This window comes from Fragaria vesca, linkage group LG4, assembly GCF_000184155.1.
Source record: "Fragaria vesca subsp. vesca linkage group LG4, FraVesHawaii_1.0, whole genome shotgun sequence".
Taxonomy (NCBI): Eukaryota; Viridiplantae; Streptophyta; class Magnoliopsida; order Rosales; family Rosaceae; genus Fragaria; species Fragaria vesca.
The window spans coordinates 18,952,564-18,973,242 of NC_020494.1; the positions used below are offsets into that span (position 1 = coordinate 18,952,564).

At 40.0% G+C, this 20,679-nt stretch overlaps 4 protein-coding genes and 1 pseudogene across 5 annotated transcripts; all 5 read left to right on the plus strand.

Annotated features, from left to right (window-relative positions):
• Positions 1–394: 394 nt before the first annotated feature.
• Positions 395–1,828, plus strand: LOC101300052 (putative F-box/LRR-repeat protein At5g41840-like). The gene has a single exon (XM_004298444.1). The coding sequence runs from the start codon at positions 395–397 to the stop codon at positions 1,826–1,828; it is 1,434 nt and encodes a 477-aa protein (XP_004298492.1).
• Positions 1,829–3,494: 1,666 nt separating this feature from the next.
• LOC101300342 (putative clathrin assembly protein At2g25430-like) lies at positions 3,495–4,871 on the plus strand. Its single transcript, XM_004298445.1, has one exon. It carries the CDS (start codon positions 3,495–3,497, stop codon positions 4,869–4,871), a length of 1,377 nt encoding a protein of 458 aa, XP_004298493.1.
• A 1,796-nt stretch (positions 4,872–6,667) lies between these two features.
• On the plus strand, positions 6,668–9,294 carry LOC101312819 (annotated as a pseudogene). The gene has a single exon (XR_184530.1). The product of XR_184530.1 is annotated as a putative receptor protein kinase ZmPK1-like (transcript).
• A 3,168-nt stretch (positions 9,295–12,462) lies between these two features.
• LOC101300620 lies at positions 12,463–13,896 on the plus strand. Its single transcript, XM_004298446.1, has 4 exons — positions 12,463–13,195; positions 13,285–13,391; positions 13,577–13,735; positions 13,828–13,896. Exons 1-4 carry the CDS (start codon positions 12,463–12,465, stop codon positions 13,894–13,896), a joined length of 1,068 nt encoding a protein of 355 aa, XP_004298494.1.
• Positions 13,897–15,070: 1,174 nt separating this feature from the next.
• On the plus strand, positions 15,071–19,707 carry LOC101313109 (protein POLLEN DEFECTIVE IN GUIDANCE 1-like). Its single transcript, XM_004297364.1, has 11 exons — positions 15,071–15,629; positions 15,723–15,874; positions 15,958–16,064; positions 16,225–16,313; positions 16,493–16,566; positions 17,121–17,271; positions 17,350–17,517; positions 17,646–17,743; positions 17,850–17,972; positions 18,697–18,765; positions 19,173–19,707. Exons 1-11 carry the CDS (start codon positions 15,071–15,073, stop codon positions 19,377–19,379), a joined length of 1,797 nt encoding a protein of 598 aa, XP_004297412.1. The 3' UTR covers positions 19,380–19,707.
• The last annotated feature ends 972 nt before the right edge of the window (positions 19,708–20,679 follow it).

Here is a 20,679-nt window from a genome sequence, read left to right on the forward strand (position 1 = left end):
CTGTCTGCCTAGTTAGGTCACCACAATACATGTGCATGACGTGAAGAACCATTATTTTGGGTTCTGTTTGATTAGGGAATGCAATATGTGCACAGCGTCCAGATTCATGCAAAGGTGCAATTGCATTGCCTTGAGGATTTTATTCCTTATTTGTGGAAATCTGATTGCATGAGGAACAAGTCCAAAGGATTTCTACAAGGATTTCATTCCTTATTGGTATATTTATGAATGAGGTGATGCACGTGAAATTACTTGATCAAACGGGTATAATTAGTTGCATTGGTCTACAAATAGGGTTTAGATCCGTATCCTTGACAAACACCATTATAAGTACCAATCACAGATATGAACACCCCAAATACAAATAGGTTTATCGATCATAACCAAAACGCTAATGGCCATTGGCACATTGGGATCACCTCACACGCCTGACCTTCACAACTTACCTGACCTTGTTCTTGACAAAATCCTTTCATTCCTTCCGACTAAAGCTGCCGTCCAGGTGAGCTTTCCTTCCAAACAATGGCAAGGTGTAGTCACCTCATTCCCTACACTTGATTTCAATGAGCATGATGATTTTGAGCGCCACCTTGGTGCTTACTTTCTCCAAGAACGTCAACATCGTAGGTTCATCAACTTCTTGGAGGGGTATTTAGATTTTCGTAACAAGTACGGCCAGAAAGAGCCCCTGGATAAACTAAGTCTTCATATGAGGTTGTATTGGCATCCAGACGACAATAATATTATAGCTAAGTGGTTGAGATATGCATGTCAGATAGGCCTCAAAGAGTTGGATATCTGTCCAGGGGCAAGTGTCACTGAGCATCTGGTTAAAAGTGAGTGGCCGCCGGAATTTCCTTTGTACAAGTACTTTTACCGCTTGCCTTTGATCGCCATTGCTAGTGCAAAATCTTTAACTAGTCTAAAACTAGGATGTGTAAACGTTCCGGAACTCCACCGTGTGGGAGTAGTTCAGCCGCCACTTTTCCCGTCTTTGACAATTCTGTCCTTGAAAGCTGTAAGGGTTGATACGGACCAAGCTCTCAATTCTGTTCTACGTGAGTGCCCGTCCATCGCGTACCTCTCATTAACATATTGTTCGATTGGAAATTCCAAGTGTTATGTTTGCTGCTCAAGTCTCAAATACTTGGAAGTTAAGTTTTGCGGGGTTGATGATATTCGAGTTGATCAAGCCTTCAATCTCGAATCTTTTTCATTTGTTTCAGAGCGAGATTCAAGATGTGAAAATATGATCTTGAATAGTGCCTTCAACTTGAAATTTATCAATGTTTCAGTTGATTACATGGGGGAATTTTCTTTACTGGGATGCCATCGTGCACTAGAGGCCTCAATCCAGTCCAAAAGGATCCATCGGTTCGAGTTCTTTGATGGTTATTTGAGTGCCAAGCTTTCCTTTAAAGATCAGAGTCATGATGAGACCATAATTATTGATGAGGCCACAATTTTAGTTGGGGAACTTTGGGACCAAGAACGGTTGTCGTCAGATTCAACATATGTTCCCAGGTTGGTGAGCTTCATTAAAAGTTTTAGCCGCTGCAAGGAAGTAAGCCCCTACAATAAAAAAGTTCAGGCTCTCACCATTTTTAAAAACTATAGAAAGATGACCTCTTTGCCACCATTGCCTGTAACTTCCGCTTTGCTGGTGAGGATACCGAACCCACCAGTAGTAGGAAGTAGAGACTTTATAGAATTGGAGGACTCGTTGCGATGGATTGCACCTTCTGCAAAGCTATTGATCATGCCGGTGGATGTTGAAGAGGACAGAAAGAAAGTAGACCAGAGAGCTAGGTCGACATGGAGGCCATAGACGAATAAGAGAGGTATATATAGAATATTCAAGGTTATGATCGAGCTGCTTGTCCACTTTCAACTCCTGATTTCTTGATTCATAACTTCCTGTACTAAAACTGAAAGCAGCTTCAGCAAATGAGGTCTACGAATTATAAGATGAAGATGCTTAGATATGCCCTTTTTATGTTGATTAATGTTAACTTTTTATTGATATGCGCCCTTTTTATGTTGAATTGCTAGCTCTTACTAAAGGATTAAAGATTGAAACAACGGCTAAGGGTATGTAGGATGAGAATGCATGTCTGCGATCAATTAGATGTTTAGAGCTTTTGGAGCAAGTGAAAAGCTCATTGGAATTCTGGTGGGTGGATATATCTGTTTCCAGAAAATTGTAGAAGAGATTTAGATATCAAGAGACCAAATAACAATTCAAATGTGGAGCCCGAGAGTGTCTGTTGTTTATTATCACGGTGTTAGACAAAATGTTATTATTGAACTATAATTAGTCGATATATAAAACATGACTAAAATTAATCATAATTAAACCACGGTAACCATAAACTCAAACCACCGGAACAATTTATAACTTTTATCCAATATTATATGTAGAAATATGTCTGAACGCTGGTGTGCCTGGTATGTGGCAGCGTCGGGTCAAATATATATGGAAACCAGTCAGACTCGAAGAAAGAAGGAAAAACGAAAGTCTGAGAAGACGAAGAAGGACCTGAATGAAGAAGAGGAAGAGCGACAACCCACCGTGCGGTTAAATCCGCTATTACCCTGAAAGTTTTTCATCGGGGTTTCTTGGCACGAAGAAGAGTACGAGAAACGAAGAAGAAGAAGAAGTAAAGGAGAAATGAAGAAGAAGAAAGTGATGAGGGTGGAGAGTTGTGTATTTGTTCTGGAAAGTATTCATCCAATTAATAAAGGGACCTAAAAATATTTATCCAAATTATTTTGTAAAATGTCAAACCCACTTTGCATGTCTTTAGTTTCATGAAACAACAATTTCTACCCAAGTGCTGAACCCAAATGCATTTTCCTATTAGCTTTCTACCCAAGATGGAAATACAAAGTTACAAAACGATTATAAGGTGAAGACATACACTGTGACGAAATAACTGTCGAGGGTGAAGGTTTAGATTTTCTACATATTCATAGCCAACAGTTACATATATATTGTGGAGAGATATCTAATATGTATTATATTTAGATTGCAAATCCAAAATCTCAGGACTGGATTTCATATTGTGAACTGCAACTTCTCCCCTTGCGACAAACAGAATACAACGAGAGTTTTGGCAACTAAATTGCTAAATGTTCTCAAATGCTCTTTAGAAGAATTTGATTTCAGTACTTTAACCAAAAGAACGATGAAACCAATAAGGAACCCATTTGTTTCTATCTGATTAAACTCATATACATCTGTCCTCATTAGCTATTAGCCTCCTTGACAAATTGATCAGCACTAGCTAGCCTCCTTCTTGTTGACTGATTCATCAATATTCTACTTAGTTTTCTTGTAGTTACAGACTTTGGGCAGTTGAAGCTTCGATCTTATCAAAGCCACTACATTGTCATTGTATACACATAAAGCAACTAAGCAACTCATCCCACTTCATTTACCTAGACACATCATAGTACTAGTCCTGCAACTTCTCTATCTCTTCTTCTCCAAAATGCAGAGGCGATTCCGGCAAGTCTTCACCGCTCTAAGAGAGCACACCTCCGTGAGCTACGCAAAGATCGCCACGGTTGGAGGGTTCTGCAACGTGGAACTCATCATCATAAAAGCAACCGCTCCGGATGACTTGCCTTTGCCGGAAAAGTACATTCAAGAGCTCTTGAAAATCTTCTCCATCTCTCCAACCACTTTGAGAGAATTCTCACTCAGCTTCTCTCGCCGCTTCAGCAAGACTCGATGCTGGAGAGTTGCACTCAAGTGCTTGATCCTCCTCCACCGTCTCCTCCGTGCAGTCCCCGACGACAGTTTGTTTCGGAGTGAGCTCCTTTGGATACGTTCCATTGGCTTGATGTCTCTCAACAACTGTCGCTTTCGCGATGATTCCTCCTCTGCTTCAGCAGACTACACAGCGTTTATCAGATCCTATGCTCAGCTCCTCGACGAAGCTCTTCATTGCTTTTTCTTGGACAACACGGCACCCCAAGAATTACCACAACTACAATATCAAGAGGAAGGAGAAGATGAACAAGAGGAAGAAGAAGATGATGAACCAAAGTTTCAGAGCTTATCAGCAAAAATGGAAGAAATGAGTCGAATGCTTGAAATGTTGCCGCAGCTACAAAGCCTGATTGATCGAGTCATGGACTGCCGGCCCACAGGGCCGGCAGCTAGAAGCTATTTGGTCCAAGTAGCCATGAAACTTCTAATTCGAGACAGCTTTGTGTGTTACACAATCTTTAGGAGGGAAATTGTTATGGTTCTTGATAGCCTATTTCAGATGCCTTATCGGAATTGCATAACGGCTTTTGGGATTTACAAGAAGGCAGCAGTGCAAGCAAATGAGCTCGGTGAATTCTACGACTGGTGTAAGGCGATGGGATTGTGTGGTGCATACGAGTATCCATTTATTGATAGAATCCCACATATTCAGATCCATGCTCTTGAGAACTTCCTCCATGGGATGTGGCAGTTGACAGATCAGTCCTCTTCCACTCCGACCTCATCGCCATCCTCTTCTTTAGTGGAGAGCTCTAGTGAAACCCCAACGGAGGACGACTGCAGCATTCTTGTTAGTACAAAATGGGAGAAGCCATTGATTCAGTTCGGTAAGGATAACGTGGACGTGAAGCCCTTAATTCGTTTTCGGAAAGAGGAAGAAGAGAAGATGTTGATTCAGTTTGAAGAGGTGGAGGAGAGCTGGGAGAGCATTCTTGAAGCTTCCATCAATGTCTCGCCTTCTCATCATCAACAAAACAACATGTTGTGCTTGTACGATCCGAACGTCGTTAACCCTTTCTACCAGTCGAGCATGATGAGGCAAAATTACCATGGTTTTGTTACCACCAACAACGCCATTCCTTCCTTAATCTAGCTTAGCTGAACATTGCAGCGAGTATCAATCTCATACTCATGGCATGAAAAAGTTAAGGAATTAATAAACTAGCCATTGAGGGCTACAATTAAATTAGATCATGTTAGGAATTACATTGAATTACTATTTACTTGATTTTTTTCCCTAGAGTTGTATAGGCTCGACCCCATTACTTTTTGTGTGATTATTCAGGATGAAAATGTTCCAAACAGATTGCATAGGTTGCCTTGAAACTATTGCATATTCAATCATAAACTACATATATATTAGTTATGGATATGGGGTTCGTTCTCTTCCTCGATGCAGTTTAACTGTTCAATATGATCTTAAACTTTAATTCTTTCATTGGTATTGTCGATCAATTTAACTTAATTTCTTTCCAATGCAACAACTTAGTAGAACCCATGATCCAAGGCAGGACTAGCTTGCTGTCATTTGTCGGTTTGTGTAAATCATATACTTTGGCCTAGATGAAAGAATGAAATAGTACGTAGTACTTTTTAAGTGTTATAGGTAGCTTTCAAATTAACAATTTTGCATAGTGTAGCTCTTTCATTCCCTTCCCTCGACTATATATGATGGGAAACACAGAATAGAGAACTGGAAAGGATGCCTCCCGGCGGGTTGCGCAAAGTCTTGAGATTGTGGAGCACCTTCAATTGACTAAATATCGCATCAAATCACAATCAAGACAGCCATGTATTATTCAAATTAAATTCAGATTGACCTACATCCAATCAAATTCAATCCGACCTCTATTATTGAAGATGGTTTTTTTTCTGTTTCTGACTTCTATATATAGATCAGTTTGAAGTGTCTTTCACGCCGGTGTGGCAACGTTGCCTGAAACATGAAAGAAAATATCCAAACTAGATGTGCCTAGCTAGATGGAAAAACTTGCATAATTTGTTGTTGTTGTTGTAAAGAATGGAAAAACAAAAGAGAACTAAAGCTTAAACCTAAATGTACAGCATTTTAAAGCAACAGTAAGGGGAAGAGAGTGATTCCAAACTGCAACATTGATTTGTATGTGTGCAATGGTATAAGCTTAAAGATTAACTTTTGTGAAATACATGTCGAAGATGAACTTGCTAACTCCATTTCGATTCAGCTACTATATGACGTCTCTCACTGAATTTGATACGCCAAAACACTTCGCATAACACCAATGTGACAACAGTTAACAAAATGAACGCATTCTGTCGAAAACCTTCTCTTAAAGCTAGGAGAAGAATTAAGAAGAAACAAGTGCCCCTTACATTGTGAATCTGTGATCCAATAATCACCACTGGGTTAATTTTGGCATCGCCCCTTATTGTTACGGTATGGTAAATTTGGGAGCCATCAGCCATACCATCATATATATATCCAAACCGATAACACGGACTTTCTATTCGCAGTTAGGACGTCTACTAGGGGTCTAGGGCTTCTGATTTCTTAGTCATCTTGCCCAGTCAACAAGGCACCCTCGTAAGCTTTACTCCACACAGAAATGAATATATCCAAGAAGCCCTATCTATCCCTATCATTAATATATTAATCTCAGTTCACATGTCATCTGGGTCCCTCCATTTCTGGCGGGAGCCCATCCCTCCCTGCTCTCTCTTCTCAGCTCAGGTTCCAAGTCAACAGCAGACTTCAAAAGTCAAGTCCTTCAAACCCCCGTCGGCCGCCATCAAATTTCCACCACCAAACAACATTAATCCGATCGCTGACCAAAACAAAAACAATCCGATCGTATCAGAATCAGCGTAACCTCTACTCTCCTCTATAATCTATATAAAAACAAACGCAACTCCATGTTCTACTTGAATGATCAGTTGAATCCCAAAAACCATGTCTACCTTCTTCCTCTTCCTCCTCCTCCTCCTCCTCTTCATCTCAACCCCGCCGCCCTCCTCCGCCCAACAAACCCTCTCCTCCTTCTCCATCTCCAACTCCCCATGGACCCCACGAGACGATCTCACCCTCCTTTCCCCCAACTCCGCCTTCGCCGCCGGCTTCCTCCCCCTCCCCTCCTCCCCAAACCTCTTCAACTTCTCCATCTGGTTCCACAACATCTCCGCCGCAAACTCCGTCGTCTGGTCCACCACCTACCCACTAGCCCCCTCCGCCGCTCTCTCCATCACCTCCACCGGCCTCCTCCTCCTCTCCAACTCCTCCTCCTCCTCTAACCAAAACCTCTGGCCAACACCCCCTCCGGTGAAACCAACACCACGCAGCTCAAGCTCCGCAACGACGGAAACCTAATCTACGGCGGTTGGGAGAGCTTCACCTTCCCCACCGACACCGCGCTACCCAACCAGACTTTAACTGGAAACAACTTCACTTTAGTCTCCAAAAACCGCAAGTTCCGGTTCATCAACTCCACCCAGCTCGTCTTCAACGTCACCGAACCCTACCAGGACCTCACCAACGCCTTCCAGAGCTTCGAAAGCGCCGGGAAAATGACGCAGGCCAACGGCGCGTCCTTCATCGTCTCCGACTTCGGTCTCAAAAGATCAAGAAGACTCACTCTTGACAACGACGGCAACCTCCGCATCTACAGCTTCGATCCGAGCTTGCATAGCTGGACAGTCGTCTGGCAATCCGGCTACGAGCTCTGTCAGGTGCACGGCACGTGCGGACCCAACGCCATTTGCGTCAGCGACGGCGCGACTTCAGACTACTACTGCGTCTGCCCGCCGGGGTTTACTCCGGTACCGAACGGAAAAATCGAAGACCAAGGATGTCTTAGGAAGATCCCTCTTTCGAAAAAGTCCACCAACTTTCTTCAGCTCGATTACGTCAACTTTACCGGCGGGTCAAACCAGACGAATTGGCCCGCAACTAACTTCAGTCAATGCCAGTCAAGATGTTTAAGCAGAGACAACTGCGAGGGGTTCATGTTCAAATACGACGGCCAAGGCTTCTGTGTGCTGCAGCTGGACCGGTTGCTATACGGCTACTGGTCGCCGGGGTCGGAAAGAGCTATGTTTCTACGTGTTGACAATTCCGAAACCGATAAGTCAAACTTCACCGGCATGACGGAGCTGCTGGAGACGACGTGTCCGGTGCAGATCAGCCTTCCCTTGCCGCCGGAAGAGTCGAATGCGACCACCAGGAACATAGTGATCATTTGTACTCTTTTCGCTGCTGAGCTGATTTCCGGGGTGTTGTTCTTCTGGGCCTTTATCAAGAAGTACATAAAGTATAGAGATATGGCTCGGACGCTCGGGCTTGAGTTTCTTCCGGCCGGCGGGCCGAAGAGGTTTTCGTACGCCGAGCTGAAAGCGGCGACTAAAGACTTCTCGAATTTGATCGGGAGAGGCGGGTTTGGGGATGTTTACAGAGGAGAGCTGACGGATCAGAGGGTGGTGGCGGTCAAGTGTTTGAAACAAGTGACAGGCGGCGACGCCGAGTTTTGGGCGGAGGTGACGATCATTGCACGGATGCACCACCTCAATTTGGTCAGGTTATGGGGCTTTTGCGCCGAGAAAGGTCAGAGAATACTAGTATACGAGTATGTTCCAAATGGGTCACTAGACAAGTACCTTTTCAAACCGGCTCGGGTTTCGTCTACGGATCAGGACTCGGAAAATGGAGCCCCGGCGGATGAGAAGCCGATTCTTGATTGGGGAATAAGGTACCGCATTGCGTTGGGGGTAGCGAGGTCAATTGCTTACTTGCACGAGGAGTGTCTCGAATGGGTGTTGCATTGTGATATTAAGCCGGAAAATATACTACTGGGCGATGATTTTTGCCCGAAAATATCGGATTTTGGGTTGGCGAAGCTGAAGAAGAAGGAGGACATGGTGAGCATATCGCGGATGCAAGGGACACGAGGGTACATGGCGCCTGAGTGGGTCAAGATGGACCCGATCACGCCCAAGGCTGACGTGTACAGCTTCGGAATGGTGTTGTTGGAGCTTGTGAGTGGGGTAAGGAATAACGAGATTCAAGGGTCAATGATAGAGAGCGAGGATTGGTATTTTCCGAGATGGGCGTTTGATAAGGTGTTTAAGGAGATGAATGTGGAAGATATTCTGGACCGTCAGATCAAGCATTGTTATGATAGTAAGGCGCATTTTGATACGGTGAACCGGATGGTGAAGACGGCGATGTGGTGCCTTCAAGACCGGCCGGAGATGAGGCCGTCGATGGGGAAGGTGGCGAAGATGTTAGAAGGGACGGTAGACATCACAGAACCTAACAAGCCTACTATATTTTTCCTTACTGACGACTAGAGAATGTGTTACTATAATAATATGATACGTAGTTAGTGGCGGCCCGTCGTATTTTTTTGTTTTTAGTTTACACGCGGCTCTTGTTTTATTTTTACATTTAGAGAAATTAGGTAGTATTATATTGTAATTTTGGCATTGGACAGATGCTCACCCAATCCAAAATATGTTGGGCTGCCAAACAAGGAATAAAACTATTCAAAATGTCCTATAGCTGAAGATATACTTGGACTTGGTCTAAGTACATATGCAAATAATTATATTTTGAAGGAGATACACATTTGGGGAAGTCTAGTACATAGTCCCAAAATTGTGATTGAATACTAAGAAGATTAACAGTATATACTATAAGGTGATATTTTTATTTGATTGAGCATACTATAAGGTGATATTAACTATAAGAACATCAATGATATTTTTTTGGGTACTAACGGGGGCGAGAGGCAAACTAAAACTTAGTCCACATGTCTTAATTAACCAATAAATACTCGTATTATTATCAACAAGGATTTCATAAAGTAATCGGAAAAAAAACAACAATAATGACCGATGGTGTCTCAAGAAAACACTTATTATGAGTCTTAGAGGCACTTTAGCCAACACATCATCAACCATGTTCTTTTCTTATACTCGAGCCTTATTTTTCTTTGGGTAAACTACAAAAAAATACCCGAACTTTGAAGCTCATTTCAAATAAATACTCCATCTTCAAAATCTTTCAAATAAATACTCGAGCTATGCAAAATCCTACAAAGTCTCAATTCCGTTATACATTCCGTTAAACGAACCATTAACTTGTCTACGTGGCATGTGTGACGTGTCAATTCCTATTGACTGGACCTGTTAGTAAGGGTATTTTAGACCACCCAAAAATTTATTCCCGCTAAACCCTTAACCCTAAACTGTCAGCCCTCTCAATTGAGTTTGCACGTTTTCTTTGCCGTTCTTGTTACAGTTCACGCGTACGTGCAATATGAAACATTCTTTTCAGTTTCTGAAATTGTGTTTGTAGAGTGAAGATCAAGGTCGGGATTGAAGAATACTTCCCTGAATCCCTCTATATGCAAGTGAACATACGATTGGTAAGAAACATGATTTTTGTTTGATGAAGTAGGGTGTAATTTCGAGTATAGTATCCCTGAATCTATCAAATTTACGTGGTGTTATGTCTTTATGTCTTTAGGGATCAAATCAGTCTTTCTGATTCTTACAAAACTAGAGAATTGAGTATATTTCTCTTTGCTGCGAAGGTATTGTGCTTGACTTTGTTGATTTGATGGCCTGGGCATTGAGGACTGGATATTTTGATGAACTAAGTTATGGTGAGTTTTCAATTCTCTCTCTGGGATTGTTCATTTATTAAAAAACCATGAGGACTTGTTCATTTTGCTACTACGTTTGTGTTATGGCGTGATGGATATATATTTATAACAATATAATCTACACTTTCTATACTACTTAAAGAATTAGAGAATTGAATTATGCTTTCAATGTTGCAGTTGATCCAGATAAATTCACAATTAGAATGTATCACAATGGCGATATGCTACCGCTGAGCTATGTAAATGGACATATTGCTCACTTTGACTATTGTGACAAGGATAATATGTCTATGTGTGAGATTATTACAATGGCAAAAGAATTAGGTCATCATGGCATAATAAATTATTGGTATAAGTTGCCCGGGACGGGAATTGGAGCTGCCATGACTTTGTTAAAAAGGGATGATGATGTTGTTGATATGGTGGCTTTTGTGCCAGATGTGAGGATAATTGAAGTGTACTTAGAGCATATACTAGACTCTGCTCCTTGTGATATTGCTAACTTAGGGTGGGATCTCAATGACTTTGGAATAGACCTCAGTAAAAGTTCTAATGTGGGAGTTAGAAATAGAAAAAATATTGTGACTAAAGAGTTAGGATTAGATCACTTAGATGAAGATGACAATGCTTGTGATTTAATGCATGTTGAACTAGCTAATGAGAAGGATGACAATGATAACGAAAATTTAGAGGGAGATTATCATCCTGAAGCTAATTTTGTTGATAGTGATTACAGTGGGGATGATGATTATGAAGAGGTTGGTTATAGTGATGGCATAACAAGTGGTATTGATGTTCAAGCTAGTGGCAAAGATGGTGAAAGTGCTCGTGTCAATGCATGTGCTAATGATGGTGAAACTACTTATGGGAGTGAAGCAAATATTACAAATAATTTTAGTCATAGCATGGAACCTGAAAGTTGGGATATGGTAATGAATAATTTTCAATTGAAAGATGTAGAAGAGGAAGAAGACCATCTTTCAAATGAGGAACTGAGAAGCATCCATGACTCTGATGATGGAAATAATTCTGGGGGAAAAAGGGAGCTAGAGTTTAACTCTGAAACTGATATGAAGGACCCCCAATTTGAGTTAGGGATGTTATTTAGTAATTGTCATGTTTTCAGAGCAGCCATTCTAGAGTATGCAATGTTGCACGGTTATGAGATGAGATGGAAGATAAATGAGGAATTTAAGCTGAAGGTTTTATGCAAAGGCGAATTCTGCCCTTGGCTAATTTATGCTGGAAAGAGAGCTCCTAATGATTATACATTGCAGGTCAAAAAATATGTTGGAGAGCATTCTTGCTCAAGGGTTTATAATAATTGCATTTGTACAGCAGATTGGTTAGCAAAAAAGTTCAAGAAGAGACTGCAATCAGATCCAAATATGCCTGTAAATGCAATAGTAGATGTTGCCTCTGATGAGTGGACTGCTGGGTTTCTAACATGAAAGCATATAGAGCGAAAAGACAAGCAATCGATGAAATAGAAGGAACCCTGAAAAAGCAATATGATAGGCTTTGGGATTATTGTGAAGAGTTGAAGAGGACTAATCCTGGCACTACAACTAAAATGCAATGTGACTTCGTTGATGGCTATCCAAAGTTCAAAAGGTTGTACATATGTTTAGAAGCTTGTAAGAAAGGGTTCAAAGAAGGTTGTAGATGTTTGGTTGGGTTAGATGGTTGCCATTTGAAAGGAGTTTATGGAGGGCAATTACTAACTGCTTGTGGCATTGATGCTAATAATGAAACATGGGTCATTGCATATGCAGTAGTGGAGTTGGAATCAAGGGATTCCTGGACATGGTTTCTTGAGCTATTGCGTATGATTTGAACATTGTAAACCAGTACGGTTGGACTTTCATTTCAGACAAACAGAAAGGACTTCCTGGTGCGTTTAATGATGTACTCCCCAATACTGAGCATCGCTTCTGTACAAGGCATCTTTATACAAACTTTAGATCGAAGTTTTGAGGGAAAGTGCTAAAAGACAAACTGTGGGTAGCTGCAAAGTCTACTACACAGCCTTGGTTTAAAAAACACATGGATGAACTCAAGGTCTTGAGCAAAGCTGCATTTGATTGGTTGGTTAAGTTCCCAGCAGAGTATTGGTCAAAATCACACTTTCGAACTTATGTTAAGTGTGACATGCTAATGAACAATATGTGTGAGTCCCTTAACAAGACTATCCTTCCAGCTAGAGATAAGCCAATTATCACTATGCTTGAGTTGATCAGGTGTCTTTTGATGAGAAGAATTCATACAAGGAGGGATAAGATGAAGAAATGGCCTCACAAAGTGTGTCCTAAAGTATTCAAAAAGATTGAGCACAGAAAAGTGCTAACTGGTGCGTTGACAGTTGAATGGTCAGGAGGACCTAAATATCAAGTGAAGGGTCCAGGTGAACAATTTGTTGTTAACTTGGAGCAATCAATGTGTGAGTGCAGAAAATGGCAATTAGGAGGTATTCCTTGCAAGCATGCAATCGCTTCAATACACTACATGGGTGGAATGTCAATAGACACCTTTGTTGATAAAATGTTGTTAACAGAGACTTATTTCAAGGCTTATAACAACCTTATCAACCCAATTAATGGTGAGATGATGTGGCCAAGAACAGATTATCCAACTCCAGTTCCACCTTCTTATACTAGGCAACCAGGAAGGCCAAGGAAAGTACGGATAAAAGATCATTTCGAGAAGGAAGACAATTCAACAAGAACTACGCTTGGAAAGACTGGAGCAGTCATGACTTATGGACGTTGTTGTCAACCAGGTAACAACTCGTATTGTCATTGCAGATTAATTTTTCAGTTGTCGTTCAAGTTAAGCCTTATAATTATTGTTTGATGCTTTGTAAAACAGGACACAATCAAAGATCATGTCATCGACATCTTCCTCCAAAACAAAAGCCTGCCCCAAAACCAAGAGGAAGGCCAAGAAAAAATCCACAAATCAGTGCAGCTGCTACAGTAAGTTATTAGTTGTGCTGAATTTCACTTTTAATTTAGCTGAAAATTCTGATTTTGTTGCCTGCTGGTGTCATATGTCCTATCAAGTATTGTGAACCTAGAAAATTTTTAAAATGAATCTATCAATGCATGCATATATCTAATTGGTTTTTTCTTATGATGTTTGTAATGCTTTGTATTTTTAGCTACAACCAATAACTACTTCAGTATCTACATCTACATCTGCAAGAGGAGCTGTACTATTTTCCTCAACTTCTACAAGAACAACTCCACCAACACCATCCACTACTCATGCACCTCTGCAACATAATGTTGGTAGAAAATCATCAACACCCTCTACTCAGGTATTCCTTTCTTATATTAAATTGCTAAAATTACTGACTAGTTTTATATTTGAACTTAACTGAATATCTATGCAATTAATGTCATTGAACAGGCAAGCCAAGCATCGACAACTTGTACATCTAATGCTAGGAAAAGAGGAAGACCACCAAAGAAGGCATAATTATGAACTTATATTACTTTGATATGAATGTAATCTCCAGACTTTGAGGTCATGATGAATCACCTTGGCATCATCTGATCATCTAATTTGTCTTTGCATTTGGTTTTGGTTATTTTGGTTGATTGAACTTTCCAGTTTCAATTATTATGCTTTCAAATTTCCAGACTTCGAACTACTAGAGAACAGGCTTTGGAACATTTTTTTTAATGTTGTAAACAAGTTGGCTACATACAAGACTTCCTTTACATGCAATCAAGTTCTTTTATGATTAAGTTGATTCTCATTTTGAGTCTCTCAGTATTATAGTTTTGTTGGCCTAGATGCTGACCTTAGCAGTTACGGTTTTTCTTTTTTTCCCGATTAGAAACAATTCTGACCTTAGCAGTTATACATGAGGCAAATGAATATTGTGATATCTAAGCAAAGTGCAATGCTCAATTTGCAGAGGGAATGAAAACGTGCAAACTCAATGGAGAAGGCTGACAATTTAGGGTTAAGGGAGATAGTGAGGGAATGAAAACGTGCAAACTAAATTTTTGGGTGGTCTAAAATACTCTTGTTGACAGGTCCAGTCAATAGGAATTGACACGTCACACATGCCACGTAGACAAGTTAATGGTTCGTTTAACGGAATATATAACGAAATTGAGACTTTGTAAGATTTTGCATAGCTCGAGTATTTATTTGAAAGATTCTGAAGATGGGGTATTTATTTAAAATGAGTTTCAAAATTCAGGTATTTTTTTGCAGTTTACCCTTTTCTTTTTATATACATTAAAAATTATGGTAAATCGAAGTATAAATCTTGTTGATTACAGCAACAAAAAAATCTTCTTATAACATCAAGAAAATACAAAGTATATTGATATAGTCACATATAGAAAATTGATTCTCACGGTGGTAACACCCATTTCTAATGAAAATTAATTACTGCATTTATGTTGAAATCAAATAATGAGTTGCCCAAAACTAACGAATGAGTAACTCATATTTCCACGCGACATGTCGTATGATTGTATGCAGTGACAAAGGGTGACAGGAAACTGGACGAAACCAATCAGGAGAAGAAAACCAGAGTGTCATTCTTTCATTTATTCATTCTTTTCCTTCACTCAAATTTCCGAGATGAATCTCCGATAAAGTCTAGGGCAGCCGTGAAGCTCTGAAGTCCTTCATGGCGTTGAGATCGGGCGGCCGGAATCTCTCCTACGAGATTCTCAGCAGAAACAGCTCCGTCCAGGAAGAAGAAGAAGCCGGACTCTTCTACCGATCCAACTCAGATCCAATCCGATCGCACGGCGCCGCCGATCAAACACCCGCAACGCCGCGAAGAAAGCGCAGGAAGAAGAAGAAGAGGACCGCCGCCGTCGCCAACTGCTCCATCCCGGAGAGCCCCACCGCCGTCGCGGACGACGACGACGGCGCCGTGGTTAACGGATTGGAATTCAATTTCAGCCAGACGGTGCTGTGCTCCGTCGCGACGGAGGTCGTCACCGACCAGAACAGTTTTGGCGCCGCGGAATTGAGGCAGAGGACTGTCAATGCCGGCGCCGGAGGAGCGGTTGTTGACGAAACGACGCCGTCTGGTGGTGGTAGTTTGGAAGGTGAGGCCAATGCCAAAGAGGACAGCGCCGTGGAGGCGGCGGCGGCTAAGCCGAACGGCAATTTGGTTCCGAAATTGCAGACGACGGAGTCGTTGGATTGGCAGCGAGTCATGACCGAAGATCCGAACTGTGGGTCTTTTAGTCTTTTCACTCATACAATGTGTGTATGTTCATCTTTGTTTCATAACAATTGGTTAATGTTTTATTTAAATTTTGGGTCAGATATATTTTCAGTGGACAAGTCTCCACTGAGGTACTTCATGGAAGAAATGTCTAATGGGAATTCGCTGCGGAGCACAACAACTCTTGGCAATGAGAAAGAAAGAGAGAGGGTTTACGATACCATCTTTCGCTTACCTTGGAGATGTGAATTGGTAAACTTTAGCAGCTAGAAAAGCAAATGTGTGTATGAAAGTTTGATTTTAGAGTGTGGCTAATGACCAAAGTCTTGTTGCAGCTGATTGATGTTGGCTTTTTCGTGTGTCTTGATTCGTTTCTCTCGTTGTTGACTATCATGCCGACAAGAATTTTGATGACCCTTTGGAGACTTGTGCGTACAAGGAGGTCAGTATTTTCCTTGCTTCAATATTTTAGTAAAATTTGGGTGCTTTTGAGCTCGAAGCAGTGTTGTGAATTCAGTTGTCATTGTGCTCTTGGGTCTGTTTCATGGTTAAATGATAAGAATTGTGAAATTTACAACAAAACCTGAGCATACTTGTGGCAGGCAGTTTAAGAGGCCATCTGCAGCAGAGCTGTCTGATTTTGGGTGTTTTACGATAATGGCTTGTGGTGTCATTCTTTTGGAGCGAACAGGTTTGTAAGAACTTAATATGTGCTTTTCCCAAAATGAGTAGTATAAATTTTTCATGAACATCTAATATAGTAGCCAGTGAGCGGGAATTATTAGAATTTGATCCCAATTCCCTCAATTAGAAAAATATCAGATCACTGTACTAACTGGTCTTTTTAATCTTTTCATTTGGTTGTTTCAGATATCAGCTTAATATATCACATGATTCGTGGTCAAGGAACAATCAAACTGTATGTTGTGTACAATGTGTTGGAGGTAACAGAGATTATGAACTATGATCTAATTTATGTTATATCCTCGTTGAGTTCTTTTCCTTCTTCCGAAATCTAGATATTTCTGTATTTGACCCTTTTAGAAGGCTGGCGGCCTCAGCCAGGAGTAAAATATAACTCAGAGATGCTTTTTTAAGCATTGCTAGCAGTGTCTATAAACAATTACTTATTCTATACTTTAAAGTTAAGACTTACAAAAAGCAAAAGAGATGAAAAAACGAAAATTTGACGTAAACAATTTGTACACTGACTAATGAAAGGTTATTACCAAAATCAAGGGTCAAATAGTCTGGCTTATTGTAATATGCTGCCTATCTCACTCATTCATGTAGAATGGTTCACTTATGATGAACAGACAATGGGTGGTTGCTCTAATATCAGTCTTTTAGGACCCCCCCCCCCCCCCCGCCCCCCCCCCCCCCGGCCCCCCCCCCCCCCCCCGGGAACCCGGGGAAAGTCAGTCTCTTAGTTTGATACTTCTTGTTACAGTGTTTTAGCTGACACCCATTCATTACTGATTCTTGCTCCTCCATACAGATATTTGACAAACTATGTCAGAGTTTCAATGGAGATGTATTGCAAACACTATTTAACTCAGCAGACGGACTTGCTAGTTGTCCAACAGAAAACATTGGATTCTGGATTTGGAGATTTACTTGTGACCAGGCTTTAGCTGTGACTGCCTCAAATATCCTTACTTTGGAAATTTAAGATTTTGTTCTATTATTTTCCCTTCAATGTCATTGTGATCCTTGACTCTACATACTTATTCATTCATTTATCCTCTTAGCTCAGGCAATTACTTTGTCAACCTGCATTGTTGCTCACAATAATGCCTTGTTTGCTTTGCTGGTGTCCAATAACTTTGCTGAGATAAAAAGCAATGTATTTAAGCGATACAGTAAGGAAAACATTCATAGTCTCGTATACTTTGGTGAGTTTTCTTATTATTATTGGCTTATAGCCTCTATATGAATTAAACTAGATGTGGTTCTGTGTCCTTTTAATCATTCAGATGGTCTTAAATCCTTTAGATTTATTTTATTTTTTGCTTGTGACCAGATTCAATAGAGAGATTCCACATTTCTGCTTTTATCATATTCATCCTAGCTCAAAATATTCTGGAGGCTGAGGGTCCCTGGTTTGAGAATTTTCTTTTTGTAAGTTTCTCCAAGCATTTTTGTGGGAAGTTATTCTTTTAGAAAGAAACTTTATTCTATCCCAGTAAACATTTGTTGGGAAAGTGTTAACATTTGGATTTTGCAGAACGCTGGGTTGGTATTTGTCTGTGAAATGATTATTGATATCGTAAAGCACTCGTTCATTGCTAAGTTCAATGACATAAAGCCCATTGCATACTCTGAGTTTCTTGAAGACCTATGCAAGCAGGTAATGTTTTGTTCATTGTGTGGATAGCTTTCTTATAATACTTATTCAGTTTAGATCCGTTCAGCAAAATTTTGTATGTTTAGATAATATACCAATGAGTGCAGAGGAATAAGGTATGAACCTGTACTGAAACAGAGTTTAACAGTCTGCGGTGAGATCACACTGCAGTAGTATATGCTTACTCTAGGCATAGTTTGGATGTAAACTAACTTAGCTTGAAATCATAGATGAGACCATGTTTTGTACGCCAGGAAAGTACACGTAATTCGGCTACTAATGTCCAATAAATGTCTTATTATTTATATTTTGAGCCTAGTAGGTTCTTGTTCTTCACAAATAAGTTTTGTGGTTGATCTTAGATATGCATCCTTCTTGGTAGGAATGTGAAGGTTGAGGATAAGGTTTGATGTGGTTTGGAATTGGGTGGCTCTATGATCAATACTAAAATTTCAGTTAAGTATAGATGCTTTCCACATTTTTGGGCTGCTCAATCTCTGTCTTGGTCGAAGTACTTTAAGTTCACAGCACTTCCATTGATAGCAAATGCACATACATGCAATGCATGCACATTTTTGCGTTGTTACTCTTGAGATTGTTTTGTTGCTTTACAGTGAACCATATATAAACATATTGATAAGGATCATTACTACATAAAACAACAAGTGCTATCTTTCCTTTGGATATTTGTGATTTAGAAAACTGACCTTTGTTTTCTTCTCCTTAGACTTTAAATATACAACCAGAGGCTGCAAAGAAGAATCTCACATTTATTCCTCTAGCACCTGCCTGCGTGGTAAGCTACTTGTATGACTTTTCTTCACATTAGTTGCATTGTTTCAAGACATTGCTTACTTTATATGGTTGGTAACATCTATCTGTTTGTCTGTAGTGAGAATTCAGGACAATGTTGTAAACCATGGGTTATGAGTCGGGCCTTTAACCTTGCATTTAAAATCATTGCACAATTAATCAACTTGGAAATGCTATATTGAAAAGTTCTCTACTTGCTGAGATAAGATTTTAGATGTGCTGAAATTAAGAATGCAGTCACTGTACGTAATCCATCTAGATGAGAACATGAACAGGCAGCTGAAATGGAGTTTTCTTGAACAGATTATAGTGTTCAATTCTGCTTGTGACTATTAATGGTTGTTAGAAAATATACCATCATTCTTATCTGTATTGTGCTCTTCGTTTTAGGTCATCCGAGTGCTTACTCCAGTATATGCTGCACACCTTCCGCACAGTCCCTTACCATGGAAACTCTTTTGGATTCTTGTCCTCTTTGCAATGACCTATGTTATGCTGACAAGCCTCAAGGTGTTGATAGGCATGGGACTCCAGAAACATGCCAGTTGGTACATCAATAGATGCAAAAGGCGGAAACATCATCTACATTATGATTAGTTCAAATAAGGAAAGCACATTTCTTTTCCACATATCAGGTTCAGCTTCACTCGGGCCGAAGCGTTCTGCTCAAGAAACCTCAACTAACCAAGTTGGAAATCGAGGTGCCGAAATTATGAGTTAGAGCAACAAAGGGGTGCATTGCATATATAGTGTTTAGGACAGCATAAGCTAGAGAAACCCATTATCTGGTATCCTCATTTTGGCTAGAACATGATGTGGTGTTATAGTACAAATCTAGTTATCCAATTTTGACACACAAAGGGTTACCTGATAATTCAGAACACCAATGTGAATAACAAATATAGTTTCATTAAGATTTCATTTATATAACGATCAACTGATTCAACTCTATATCATGGAAGAGGTAATTACCATATACTCATAGGCATATGCTGATCGGGGCTAGTCTTGTAGAAAAGATGGTTCTGAGTTGGCGGTTATGAATTTGCTTCTTCCTTTTTTCCTTTTTCTTTTTTCTTTTCACTCGGGCAAGCTCTCATGTCTTTCATATTTTTAATGTGACAACAAAAATATTCCATCGAAAAATATTTTTTTAACGTACAACATTTCTCCTAGACTCTTTAAATCACTTTGATGTAGAAAGGAGATGAGATTCGATTTATGCAAAATTTATGTTGGTCTACTTTATAATATATTTTATATAAGGATATGAAATCCACACACTTTAAATTGAAATCCACACATCATTTTTTTTTTTTGGTAACTTAAATTTTGTTTTTTAGTGACTCAAACTTTGTCTTTTTGTGAATGTATTAATCAAAAAAGAAAAAAAGATGTGTGGATTTCACATCCTTTTATATATATCGTTTTACTCTCTTTTCGCCGTCCTGAGTTGAATTTGTTGTAACGGATTTAACTTATATTTTTATGTAGTTTTCTCTAGCCGTCGATCAAATTAAACAAATTCTAGAGTATTGATCAGACAAATAATTTGTCGTCGGAGTCGATTCAGGTAATCTTTAAACAACTTGCTAATAAAATTCTAGACATCTTTTCTGTTTTCAATAAATAAAAAGATTTGGCCATATAAAGTCAAAGACAGACTTAAAGTTTACCCATTTCGAAAAACCAACATTCCTTGAACCAAGATTTTTTCGATAAACCAAATTTACACCAAGAAACTTTAAATGTAATAATACCCAGCAATTACCAAAACACGACTTAAGTCAAAGAACGCTTATTAATAGCAACAAAATATAAAAGGAAACAAAAAAAATTAAATTAGACACAAGAAAACATCTCCGAAAATCCCGCTTATTTCGGCGGGAAAAGGAGA

Excerpts from the sequence above, each read along its gene's own strand:
- LOC101300052 (XM_004298444.1), top strand. The coding sequence starts at position 395 with ATGGCCATTGGCACATTGGGATCACCTCACACGCCTGACCTTCACAAC.
- LOC101300342 (XM_004298445.1), top strand. The coding sequence starts at position 3,495 with ATGCAGAGGCGATTCCGGCAAGTCTTCACCGCTCTAAGAGAGCACACC.
- LOC101300620 (XM_004298446.1), top strand. The coding sequence starts at position 12,463 with ATGGATGAACTCAAGGTCTTGAGCAAAGCTGCATTTGATTGGTTGGTT. Across the intron at positions 13,196-13,284 it reads TGGACGTTGTTGTCAACCAG|GACACAATCAAAGATCATGT; the intron begins GTAACAACTCGT and ends TTTGTAAAACAG. Across the intron at positions 13,392-13,576 it reads AAATCAGTGCAGCTGCTACA|CTACAACCAATAACTACTTC; the intron begins GTAAGTTATTAG and ends TTGTATTTTTAG.
- LOC101313109 (XM_004297364.1), top strand. The coding sequence starts at position 15,071 with ATGGCGTTGAGATCGGGCGGCCGGAATCTCTCCTACGAGATTCTCAGC. Across the intron at positions 16,314-16,492 it reads CATTCTTTTGGAGCGAACAG|ATATCAGCTTAATATATCAC; the intron begins GTTTGTAAGAAC and ends TGGTTGTTTCAG. Across the intron at positions 16,567-17,120 it reads TTGTGTACAATGTGTTGGAG|ATATTTGACAAACTATGTCA; the intron begins GTAACAGAGATT and ends TCCTCCATACAG.